The sequence below is a fragment of the Synchiropus splendidus genome, chromosome 6 (assembly GCF_027744825.2).
Source record: "Synchiropus splendidus isolate RoL2022-P1 chromosome 6, RoL_Sspl_1.0, whole genome shotgun sequence".
In the NCBI taxonomy this organism is placed as follows: domain Eukaryota; kingdom Metazoa; phylum Chordata; class Actinopteri; order Syngnathiformes; family Callionymidae; genus Synchiropus; species Synchiropus splendidus.
Window position 1 is genome coordinate 1,961,956 of NC_071339.1, and position 12,233 is coordinate 1,974,188.

General features: G+C 40.9%; 1 protein-coding gene across 2 annotated transcripts in view; it reads right to left on the bottom strand.

Annotated features, from left to right (window-relative positions):
- Window positions 1-12,233, bottom strand: part of LOC128760037 (guanine nucleotide-binding protein G(i) subunit alpha-2-like) — a 36,875-nt gene that overhangs the window by 9,211 nt on the left and 15,431 nt on the right. For both annotated transcript variants that reach the window (XM_053866954.1, XM_053866955.1), the window contains exon 2: window positions 411-453. In XM_053866954.1, coding sequence (XP_053722929.1) covers window positions 411-453 — 43 coding nt within the window. The remainder of the gene's footprint in view (window positions 1-410; window positions 454-12,233) is intronic.

Sequence of the window (12,233 nt, forward strand, 5' to 3'; positions counted from 1 at the left end):
ATTATCTGATGTGATTATGTGGAGGTCAAAAATTAACCAGGAAATCACACATTTCACTTATGACTAACCTTCAGAAATGTAAATGATGAAAAAGCTGGAGTGATTCATTATCAAGAAATGTCATATTTAAGGGACCGGTTTGAGAACCAAATGCCGAACGTGAATCTGGATTTTAATCTTGGTGTGTCCCTACAACCCAGCCAGATAGAAGACGCGCACCATTTTGCCCCTGTGATCAATCCTGCTGTCAGGAACCTGAAACCTGTTGTTGCTACAGATCAATTCTTCACATGCTCTTCTATGGTGTTGTGTTGCATCAGGTACACTTTCAAATAATCTGCCGAGACTTCTGATTAATTTAGAAGATGGAAGAGATGGAAGGAAAAACAAAAGAGCGGCTCCTCACTCACTTCATCTGCTTCACAATGGTGCTCTTCCCCGACTCCCCAGCACCTGCAGAGGAACAAAAACAAGCCACGGTTAAAAATACACTCTTGCTGGATGCTAAATGTAAACAATCCCTCTCACATCTGGTCACTTGCTGTGCCCATCTTTCTAACCCTCCGTGGATTTGTTTAGACTCGGCACACGTGGAGCCTTCCATTTCCATGATGGATGGGCCTGAGCACCCATTTAGTTTTATAGCAACAACCATGACCAGTCATTTCCAACTTCGGACTTCATTTATAATCCAGTGTCATCTTCTTCTTGTGGACGCATCCCGGCCAAACTCACCACAAAGCAGCAGCTGCTGGTCTAAGTTCTTTTTCACAGCAAAGAAGATTTTAATGGAAGAATCCTGCTCTGAGAGAATATGAGCTTCTGGTATCGACTGCTATGTTTGTTCTCCGCTGCTTCAGGCTCCGCGGGGAGCTCGTGTTGCTCACACCCGCCTGAGGTGTCTTTGGTCATTGGTCCCTCCTTTTCTACTTGCCAAGTCCTTCCGAGATGGACATCAAAATACCCCACTGCAAACTAACATGCACATCTTGGGTGAAGCCCCCGAGTCAAGACACTTCCCCGGACAGCTGTCGATGAAAAACACGCTCACGTTGTAGTGGCAATCCCAGGGTTCGCCTTGAGGTCAGCATTTCTTTTTTCACACAGAGTTAGGCCACACTGAGTTAGTTACGCCCTTTGCTGCCATTTACTCCTGTAAAAACAGCCTCACAGACAGTATTTATATATATATATATGTATTTATATAGAACTATAGTATTTATATATAGAACTGCCTGCTCGGAATTTTCACTTCTTAGATCAAACTAAGTTGCAGGGAAGGATTTGTACCAGCTGCCTTTCACGTCATTGTTGCAAAGAATTTATTTTCCCTTCGGTTGAAAAAAGTGTAAAAAAAAAACAAAAAACAATGACTAATAACTTAATAAGACAATATACAACAGTTAGACAATGTATTACCCCTTCACCACTATTACGTATATATTTCTGTCAGGACAAAAAAAAGGAGATTACAATTCATTCGTGCTGACAGAGTGATGACATCACATGTGACAGAAACTGGTGTCGGTCTCTTTGGGCTTTCCTCTGAGGTGACATTTTCCTCTGGTGAGTGTTTAAAGTGTGACTCGTGTAGCCAAGAGTCTAAAGAAGGTACCACATTTTGGCAGCCTCATCATATTGCGTATCCTCACAGAGAATAATACTTTTGTATAAGTATGTAAAAGTACTGTACTTAGATTTTCCACCACATTACAACCAGCAATACACAGCCTTAATGTTGGTGTTCGGCGGGTGTTTGTTTTATAGCTGGTCAGATTAAATCATAGGTCAATAATGAATGATGCTTTTCTCTATTGAACACATCAAGTCACATTGCAACACATGTAAAAGAACCCTCTTGATGATCAGATGGACTCAAATGTGGCAATCGAGTCCTGTGACCAGAGCACGTGCCACTTCCTGTTCTCAGTCACTTTCAAGGAGGAAATGGCGGCCAGCTCGCTCGAACACACGCACGTGACGGACAGGAGCAGATCTGTCCCTTCGAAATGATCTCCACTTTTTCAACAGATGGCTTCGTTGCCCGGGGGCAAAGAGCAAGTCTGGACAGAAGAGTGGAAATTGCTGCCAAGAAAAAAATGGCTGACAAGTGATGAGGCGTTTTCAATAACACAGATTCGTGTAAACACACGAATAACTAACCTTCTGGGGAGGCACACAGCAACAGAACTGAGCACCATATCATCATTCAATTTGAAAAATCAATATGGAATGATCTAGAATTTAATAGTCAGAGACTTGCTATTCTCTTACTGTTGGGACCGTGGAACAGCCTCTCAAGGATCCACCTTGGATTTATGTTCTTCGTCGTTTTGATTGAACACAAGTTGGCAAATGATAAGATCTGGTATCCATTGGCTACTGTACAGTAAACACAAAGGCACTGAAACCAGAAAAGATGTTTATCATTTAATTAGTAAAAACCACAACTGCTTTTCCTTCCGCTGAATACAGCTCCTGTCCTCCTCACGTGCTTCGTCCATCAGAAGTTATTTCAACTTGAGCTCCACTTGGTGAGCGCACTCCCACGCCGACACACATAAATCAATGGACGTGTGAAGGTGAATGTGGCTAGTTAAAAACAAAACAAAAATCCAAAAGCCATGCAAAATATAGGCAGATGAATCTCTCAGGACATAAATGATGGGATTAAGTGGCTCAAAACAGAGGGTGAAGGACAAAGAGGCCTTCAGAAAGAGATCTTCAGAGACTGGAGCAATGTGTCACTACGTAGGCGGCAAATCATCAGTTCGGACGATTGATGCAACCTTGACACCAAGCCGGAGTCGAGTGCACGTCAATACGATTACAGCGTAAGTGCAAGCTCCCACAAGGCTTTAGAAAGCCTTCGATCACGACACATTCTTGTACCGTTTAGGCTGCGATCATTGAAAAGCTAGACGCTTGAAAGCACTTCATCAGCTCGGCTTCCTCGCGAGGAGCGCAGCTGAGCTCCGAGCAGGAGAGGCCACCAGGCCGACCAGATGGAGCTAAATTTATAATTCATGTTTACTTCTCAAACTGTGTGCTTCTGTGTCAGGGAAGAAATAAGCATGGCACAGCCCTTCAATCTTTTGTCAAGCCCAGTAACATCTGGAGCTCCAGCACTAATGGACCAGCTTATCGTGTACATCCCCTGCGACTGCGATACCAGTTTGCCTTTCCTGGTTAACCATTCCTTTGGTGGCAAACACCGTAATAAACATCCCTTTCATGTAAAAGCCACGCTGTGTTCCGTACGCCATCCTCCTAAATCCATGGAGCTCACAGACATCTGGCCAGTTACAGGTCAGAGTGGAGTTAACTGAGGCACCTGCAGCAGGGACAAACATCTGGGCATTAATGACAGCAAACAACAGCAAATATCTTCGACTGAAACTGAAATAAATCCCACAACAGGATAAAAATATTTGTGAGCAACTAAGAAGAAAGGAGACATTACTGATGTGATGAAGAGAATATTTACTTTTCAGTGAAATACGACACACTGCATTGTGTGTAACGCTGTTGATGTTCAAGAACAAGAATAAAAGATGAAAAGCAAAAGTAACAATGAAGTAAAACCGGAATCAAAACCGAGTATTTTAGCTCTTTCCTTTGCCACAGTATCTGACAGAAAAGTGATGTGATGCTGAATTTTGCAGCTTAATCCTGTCTGACCCACAAATTGACACATCTGCATTTTTGTTTTGCTGCCCCCTTGAGTTTGCTCTGCTGTACACTATTACTGCATATTGAGTTGACGTTCAGCATTCATCTTATCGAGCTCCTGCTACTTCATTCCAGGCACAAATGCAATAAAATTGCTGTCTGAATTTTAAATACGCAGTACATGACTTTAGTTCTCACATCTTGCACACACTGCTGCCAAAGTAAAGCGTAACTCAATGGATATTTGTGTATCTCATCATATAAAATGGAACTTGCACGTAGTTAAAAGGGCGTTACAGACCAACTGTTTCAAAAAACAACTATATTTCTATTGACCTCGAATAACCCCAACATTACATATTACGTAGTTTGTGCTTATCAGGGCATAAAAATGACTCAACAACTCGAGTGTCGCAAGGAGGTTTTGTAACTGATTTGTGTGTTTTGTTTGTGTTGCCTTTTTTTAGACTTGTTGAAGTGATTCTTGCTAAAACCAGGAGTTAGGAGATAGAAATTAATTTAACTGTTCATCGACCCGTTTGTCAGGAAGAAAACATCACCGGGGAATTACTAACCCTTTTCCACTTGTTAGTATAACATGAACCCACTGAGGTCTGTGATAACCATCGAGCCCAAAATAGAAGCCCATGGCCTCTCATCAAAACACACTCACACAGTGAAGACACACATTTCAGAGGAGTTCTGATGAGTGATCCCATATACGGTTAGTGATCATACACGTTCTAAGATCCACAACTTTCAGTGGCTCTGCAGCCTTTTACTACTAAGTGTCAGACCTGCAATCTACAGTAGATTAGATTTGACACTAGATTAGACTTGTTTTATTTCTTGGTGCTCAAATGGAATTTTCAGGCCGACACTGTTACACACTTTCAATGTTTGTTGCAGCCGCAGCAAGGTTTGAGGTTGTCGATAAAATATTTAAAACATTTGAAACAAATTGCAACAATTTACAGGACCAAGTAACAAAACAACAGCAACCACTATTAACATGTCCAGTGTTTTTGCTTTGCTTGTAGTGAAAAAAGAAAAAATGTCCAAACTCTAAAATATTAATCAAAAAATAACCAACAGTTCACAAAGCCAGAGCTGCTAAAAGTAAAACATTGTCCAAAAATAAGTGTGAATTTTCAAGTGAGCGGTTCATAAAGATTCAACAGGGCACTTGTTTTAATGCATCGTAACAGCTTCTTATTTCCTTCATATGAAGCTTTCACAGATCTTATTCAGCACCAATAAATAAACAAGCACACAAAGAGGAAATGGCATTTTCATAATGTTTATAGGCAGCGTCAGTCAAGATGATAACCACATTATAATCGCAATAGTAGGACAGTAACTTGTCAGAAGAAGAAGAGCAGAAAGTGAAGGCCAAACAGTGACAAAGCGTTGATGTGTGAGAGCGACTGCTGCATCACAGGCTATGAGTAACTGGAAATGCATTGCTGATGCATTATATATGTGTCCATTTCCCCCGCTCCTACTGTAAAGTAACGCAGACACGCAGAGATGTTCCCTCATGTAGCAGCACACCGGCAGTAGGAGGCAAAGAGGTCCGATGAATAATAGATTCTTTCATCAAAATATTAGCAGTGATGAGTGAAAGAAGCAGGACGCGCAGGCTAAATAAAAAAATTGAATTTTATTACACTAAACAACGAAATGCCTGAGTGAAAAACAATCATAAAAAGGTGAAGTTAACAATTGAAAATACAAGACCAAAACACATGCCTCTTAACTAAAAACATGACCACACTCCAGAAAAAGCTTAGACAGACCTGCAGTCCTTGAAAATAGTTTTCATTCAACAACAAAGGGAAGCAATTGAAGGCCTGTGAACAGCTCATGGAGTTTTAGAATTTGCTAGAAAACAGTCCGACATCGGGTCACAAACTTTGTGGTTGTGAAGATCCTTTTAACCTAACAGACGGCTATGTGTCACAAAGGCTTATGCAAGTCTTAAATTAATTATTGAGCCGCCATGTTTTCTCTTTATTTTAAATGCATCCAAAAAAAAAGTTGTTCCAGGCAGGAACGGCAAAAGATGGACTAAGGTTGACTAGCGTTTGTTTTGCTATATATATTTACTTCAGGGTTCATATAGTGGATTTATGTATGGCATTTTCAAGATTTAAAGGAGTAAAATCAACTTGTAGGTTACAGACTCAGTGTGGTCTACTGACAGTTGATCTCTCCAGTTTCTGAAAAACTGACCACATTGGTCTGTCGGCAGTTGTTGGAAAATGAGCTCCTGATCCCAGTTGCACCCCTGGCAACGTTGTTTTCAGTGGAGTAAAACAGTATTCCATGGATACTACAGGAAAAAAAACATGACTATTGAGCAGAACTTATATCTGAGTCTGAAATGTTAAGCAGTCGACCGACTTTCTGCCAGACATTTTGGCGACACCATTAAAACAGCAAATGGAACATGCATCTTTGGGCAAAAGGCAGGAGACACACAGGTTGTAGATGATATTTTAAGAAAAGTAACTTCATTTTTTTACGTTTTACTATCAATTGACGTGCTGCGTTGCGACTGTTAGTTCATATGGATTCTGCGACCTGGCCCTTGCTTTTCACCCTTTCTAGCTGATATCCTTCAAACTAAAGAAAGCAAAGTTGCAGACTCGTGTCTCTTTGCACTTTTGCAACTTAAGTCGACAGTTTAAAAAGTCACCGGCTTCTGAGTCTGGCCATGGATAATTACGCTCCACTGAAAGGCCATCGATCAAAGACCAGGCAAGGCAACCAGGCTGCTTGTGATAACTGGCCTTCTCACGGCCCGGAAATCAGATGTTGTCCTGGCCTTGAAGCTTACAAACATGAAAGGCTGCCCAGAACGCTGCAAGCAACCAAGTCAGTCCACATGCAAATAGGAGCTTACATTTTTTACAATCTTGTGACACAAAGTCTAGGTTGTATTTTATTAATGCTGGTCGAATTGCAACAGAGTTCATATGCTTTTTTACATTTTTTCGATCTCTGAGACCAGGAACATTTTTTCCATTAGAATCAACCTTGGAAATAATGGCATTGCCACGTGTGCTAGTTTATTGACAGACACCTTTGTCCGTACTACTACGGTTGTTAAAGCAGAAAACGTTTCTGTGAAGCATGAAAAAACAAAGAGAGGAAGATAAAGAAAGCTTTGTTAGACACAAATGACTGAGAGAGGTTATGCTTTGTACAGTGTACAGTGAACCACGGTGGTATGCTTGGACACGTTAAGGTGTTTACCATATTCTATGTGTTTTCTATTGAATACATCAAGCTTAAAAAAACCCAATGAGGTGATTGATGGAAAAAAGCTTGCAAATCTGGATATACTGGAAGAAAAAAAAGCAACCACAGGAAAGAGACAGGAAGTCAATTGTGTTGCTATAGCAACCCCAACTTGCAAGTAGAGAAAAAAAGAGCCAGAGGAAATGAAAAGGAGTCAAATTAAAGGCTTCTTAACACTTCACAACATTGCTCCTGCAAGTACAGGAACACAAGCTAAAATTGCTGATGGCTTTTACTGAATAATAGCTGACTCGTCACATAGTTAGGGAGAGCGTCAAACAAATGGTACAGTATCTGGGGTGTTGAAATTCTGCTTGTTTATACAGCGCACTTGGGACAATGTGCTCTGATGAGTTTATCAAGAGCTCAGTCAATGCAGAGCAGCTGACTCCGGCTCCTGACAGAGGACGTGCCAAGATGCTCGTGGAGAACAAGCGTGTGCTCATTGATAAAGCATGTCTTTAACACTCACCCAGGAACTGCAAGTCATAATGTGACAATGTCAACATGAGTGTTATTATCATTATACAATGTGCCATTACCAAAACACCCATGATGAGGGAGACTGGTCAGGAATTTCAAGTTTAAAAAAAACTTGAGGGTAGAAACAAAAAAAATCTTGTTTGGTACATTTCACTCAGCACTTTGACCCTGATGTTCAAGCTGATGTGCTCAGATTCAACTTCAGTTTGATCAGTCTGATGTCATACATTACAATGACGTGAATAAATTACTAAACTTCTAATTTATTTTTTTTTTATCAATTCCCACATCTAGTTTTTAAGCAAATGAGTGTTACTATTATTAAAAAAAAACTGCATACAAAAAAGGTGAAAAATGTAACTATAACCATGTAAGCAGAGAATATGTTATTAACTATGTTATGTTTGATTTTATAATTCTGGATTTATTATTTACCAGTCAAACCTTGCAGGAGCCTTTGCATCTAACATCTTAGTTTGGTCTTAGCTTTATTACTAGCAACACGGTATGATCATACACGCAATTGTGTTTACACCAAATTGGCTCAATCACTTTAATGTTGCGCAGCTGTGTGGACAAAAACAAATTGTTCTCAGAGGAGATGTGTTTGTGTTTAATGGAAAAAAAACAGCCCGCAAATTCCTGCAAACAGTCAGACTGCAAAATCATTGTGAGATAAGAGAGGGCATAAATAAGGACTTACTCACTGTACACATGAATGACGCGAGCGAGCGAGGTGATTGACAACAGCTTGCTATTTTAAAAAAAAGGGGAAAAAATGTGAGAGGCTGAGGTTGCATTCATTTCGAGTCATTATTTATTTATGCAGGGTCCTTGAATGTGAGTGTGTTGAGGAAGTCTAATTTTGCTCAGTAAAAACAAATGCGTGTCTTCATGGCGTGGTGATTTTTAATAGTTCCCATTCTCTCCACGATTAATAGCCCCACTTGGGGGATGTCACTGAGTGAGTACACCGCAGGAATACGGAGCACTGAAGCCCTCACAGAGAGCTCTTTGTGTGCCCTAAACCGACATGTCTGCCCAAGTCTTGTTGTGCCTTGGATTGGCATTCTCTGCTTTTGTTTACCCCACTTCCTTTCAGGTTCCTCATTCTGCAGCTGACCAAGATTCGCGATGCTGACGGAACAAGGGTCTAGGACTCAAGGAAACACACTCTCATGCTGTGAGGCAAAACACAGCAGCCAATATAGCTGCCGCACTATCACACTATCAGAGTCAACGATAATTTCCCCCGAGTCATCAATTATTATTTTAGTCATGGATACCTGCTCTCACTACTTCCAGGCACGCACCAAATACGCTGACCCGACCACACTTTTTCAAAAGATAACTGTGTATTTTCAAGGTCAAAGGGCACCTCAGAATCTATAACCCTTTCCCATTCAGAAAAACTCACTGAGAAAGGACAAGGTTTAAAAGTAGAACCTCCAATTCTCCCGACCAATATCAATGAAATGTGATCTAGTGGTACACGATATCGTAAGGTTACATTGTGACAATATTTCCCGTTCAAGTAAAAGCTATCTCACGAGCAGAAGGCCATCAGTAAACACCTGTTTGTGACCTGTGGGGAGCCGTAATGCTCACTCACTACAGCAACTCTGCCAAAGACTGACAGGAAGGTGATCACTTAGTAACGCGTTACTACTACCATACGTGTCTTAGTATAGTAGAGCGCTGTTTTCTTACACTGCTTCCATAGTTACCATGGCTTGTTTGTCAATAAGAAAGTGTTTTTGTCACACGTAAACCCAATATGTGTCTGGTCTTGTCTCTTCAGTTGAGTGTAAGGTCACACCCTTACTGACTAATGACTGACTTTGCTAACATGGTATCATTATTGAGCAGCGAGTTTTACAAAGACACAGTTAAGTTTAGCTACTCAAATCAGTTGGTCGATCGAATATTTGTAGGAGAGAGTGAAAAACAGACACAAGTAGAAATGCCGGTCAATGACACCTTCAGTCAGCCACAATGCCAAAACAGACCTGTTTGCTTCCAAAACACACGCCTGCTTGGCTGATAATCTCCATAGAAACCAGGGAGCGGAATCCCAAAGCTATCTGGACCTTTCCACTTGCACAGTCAACAGGGGCCAACATGCAAGAAAACCGTCCAAAATGGGATCAAGAGATACAGACACGACTGAATGAACACATCAGAACCAAGATCAAGGTAGTTGTGAAACATTCTCTTGACAACACAGCCTCCTCAGACTTCAGCCCTGGGTAAAGTGGAGAGAAAAGCTGCAGATAAGGTTGCAGCACAAGTGCAAACACAGGTTGACGTTGCTCTTTATGAGATGTTTAAAAGGAAGCAAGACTCTCACATGTGTGTGTGGAAAGAAGTGAAACTTCAGTTCACAACCAGCAGAGAAGTATTTTGTTTCACAATAAAAAAAGACAATGACATTTATGTTTAGAACCATGACTAGTTGCAACCTAAAGACTCAGATTCTTTTAATATCTATACTTTTGAAAATACATCTCCCCATATTCCTAAAACATAATGTATTTTGAACAAAACAGCTCCAAAGTAGAATGAGCATTCACATCAGGGTAGTGGCAGAGCCTCCTACTTCCTTTGCAAGAACACACTTTTCTGCCATTCCACATGAATGACAGTTGCAACACGTTCAAGCTAAACTGTACCAGCCATGTGTGACTCCTTATTCCGTATAACATACCTATACACTCAATAAGGGTATAAGGGTTTCTGTTTCAAAGAATATCAACTAAGTGAACCCAGCGGGCTTTAAACACTTAAAGGTATTTAATATGTCAGTGTAAACAAGCTCTGGTCCAAACTGCTGAATCGCCAGTCCAGCTGCTTTCATGTGCATCTACGTTCAAGTTAAAAGGTCATAGGTGTTTGATCCTCAGACCAATGTCACTAACCCTAACTAACTAATCATAAGGCTGCATTTAAAAACATTGTATAGAAAAGTAAAAGCCTCATGTCACAAAAGTGTCATGGTCACAAACTATGTTCATGAAATCACATTTTAAAAACTCCTTCCACGAGAGGTTGTGGATCTAGTTAGAGCAGACATTCTGGTGGCTCTCTGTTGAGAACTTGCCGACTTCCTGACTTACAGGAAACACACTGCACGGCCAGGACCGTGCCCTTCCTGTTCCCTCCGACATTGGTACATACGTTATGACAAAACAGGTCAGACGAAACTAATGCAGTGGCTCAAGGTTTTGGTTTCAATCAGAAAACCTAGAAAGAAAGTAAAATCACTGCTACTTTGTCTGAGCTCCCCTGGACCAGCACGCACTGACTCTGAGCCAATGAAAACATCAGGGTAACACATGCGGTCACAGGGAGCTGGACTATAATGGAGACGTCAGTGTTAGCAAAACAGTCCTCCTGTAAATACAGGAAAGCTCTATTTAGGGTCCTCCCCGAGAGAAAGCATCCCCCATGCTGCGCCAGTAAAAACTTTCCATTAACCCAAGCCCTCATTTCCCCACAGTCTTGATCAAACTTGAGCGGAAAAGACAGGCCATTTTTCACAGCAGGAGTTGACTCGCTGTTAGAAAATAGTGTTGGATATCCTTTTAAGTGGCGGCCAATATGAGTGTCACCAACAGTTGGCAGTGTAAGTCTTTAAAATACATCAAAGGCCATGGATCATTCATAATCCTGCCCTGGTCTTTAACAGCTCAGCCACACAGCATAAACATGAAGATCCTGGATCTATACTTGGCACCCAGTCCTCCGCAATCGCCTGCTATGGAGCACAATCAATATGTAGATACTCAGATACTCTAAATCCTGTGTAGACAATATATCTGCCTGACAAACACGCTCCTTTACAGGCTCAATTGCTTGGAAAATACTGTGCAACCACCGAGTTCAACCCACAGTAAGTAACAAACCGCAAGTGAAAACTAGTAACGCCTTTTACCATTACATATTCATGTGACAAATGAGCACTGAAGCACTTCTGTTTTTCGTCCATTACACAACCTAACAAATAGGTTAGGTTGCTATTAGCTAATAGCTATATATATATATATATATATATATATATATATATATATATATATATATATATATATATATATATATATATATATATATACACTGTGTGTTGTGCCCCAAGGTTGAACAGATTTGCTAAAAATATGTAGGGCTGCTAATATATATATATATATATATATATATATATACACCGGATATTGTACAATGAGCACAGGCTACAAAGACATTCCCAAGCGTCTGTGTGGGGATCAACATGCTATGTACGTAAACTGTGTCTCTCATGTTCTGCTTTTATTTTGGTTTTACTTTGCACCACGTCTTCCTGTCTCCTTCCCTTTGTCTTCCCAGAGTTTCGCTCCTGGCTCACAGCTACAGCTGATATTTCACCATCAAGGCACCTGTTAAAACCCCTGGGGTGTAGCCTGCTCGATGTTGTCTCTCATTTTGTGTCTCCTAGGTGTTTGCTTCCTGGATCCTTGAGCTTTTTATAGTTAAATAATTCCGTGAGTCAGTTCTGTCTGCCATTTCTCCTCTGTTTCTCCCTGTTTACTCAGCCCTTCATGTTCCTCTGTACTGATTTGGTTTGTTATGTTTGTTATTATTTCCTCCCTATCCCCTCAAATATTTCACTGTTTGATCACCATGTTATTTTCTGTTGTATTTTAATGGACTGGACTGAACCAAGTTGGAGTCTAGCTGACGTGTGCAATTTGTTTTCTGGACTGGATTTTACCACAAGTGTGTGCTTGATAGCTGTATGT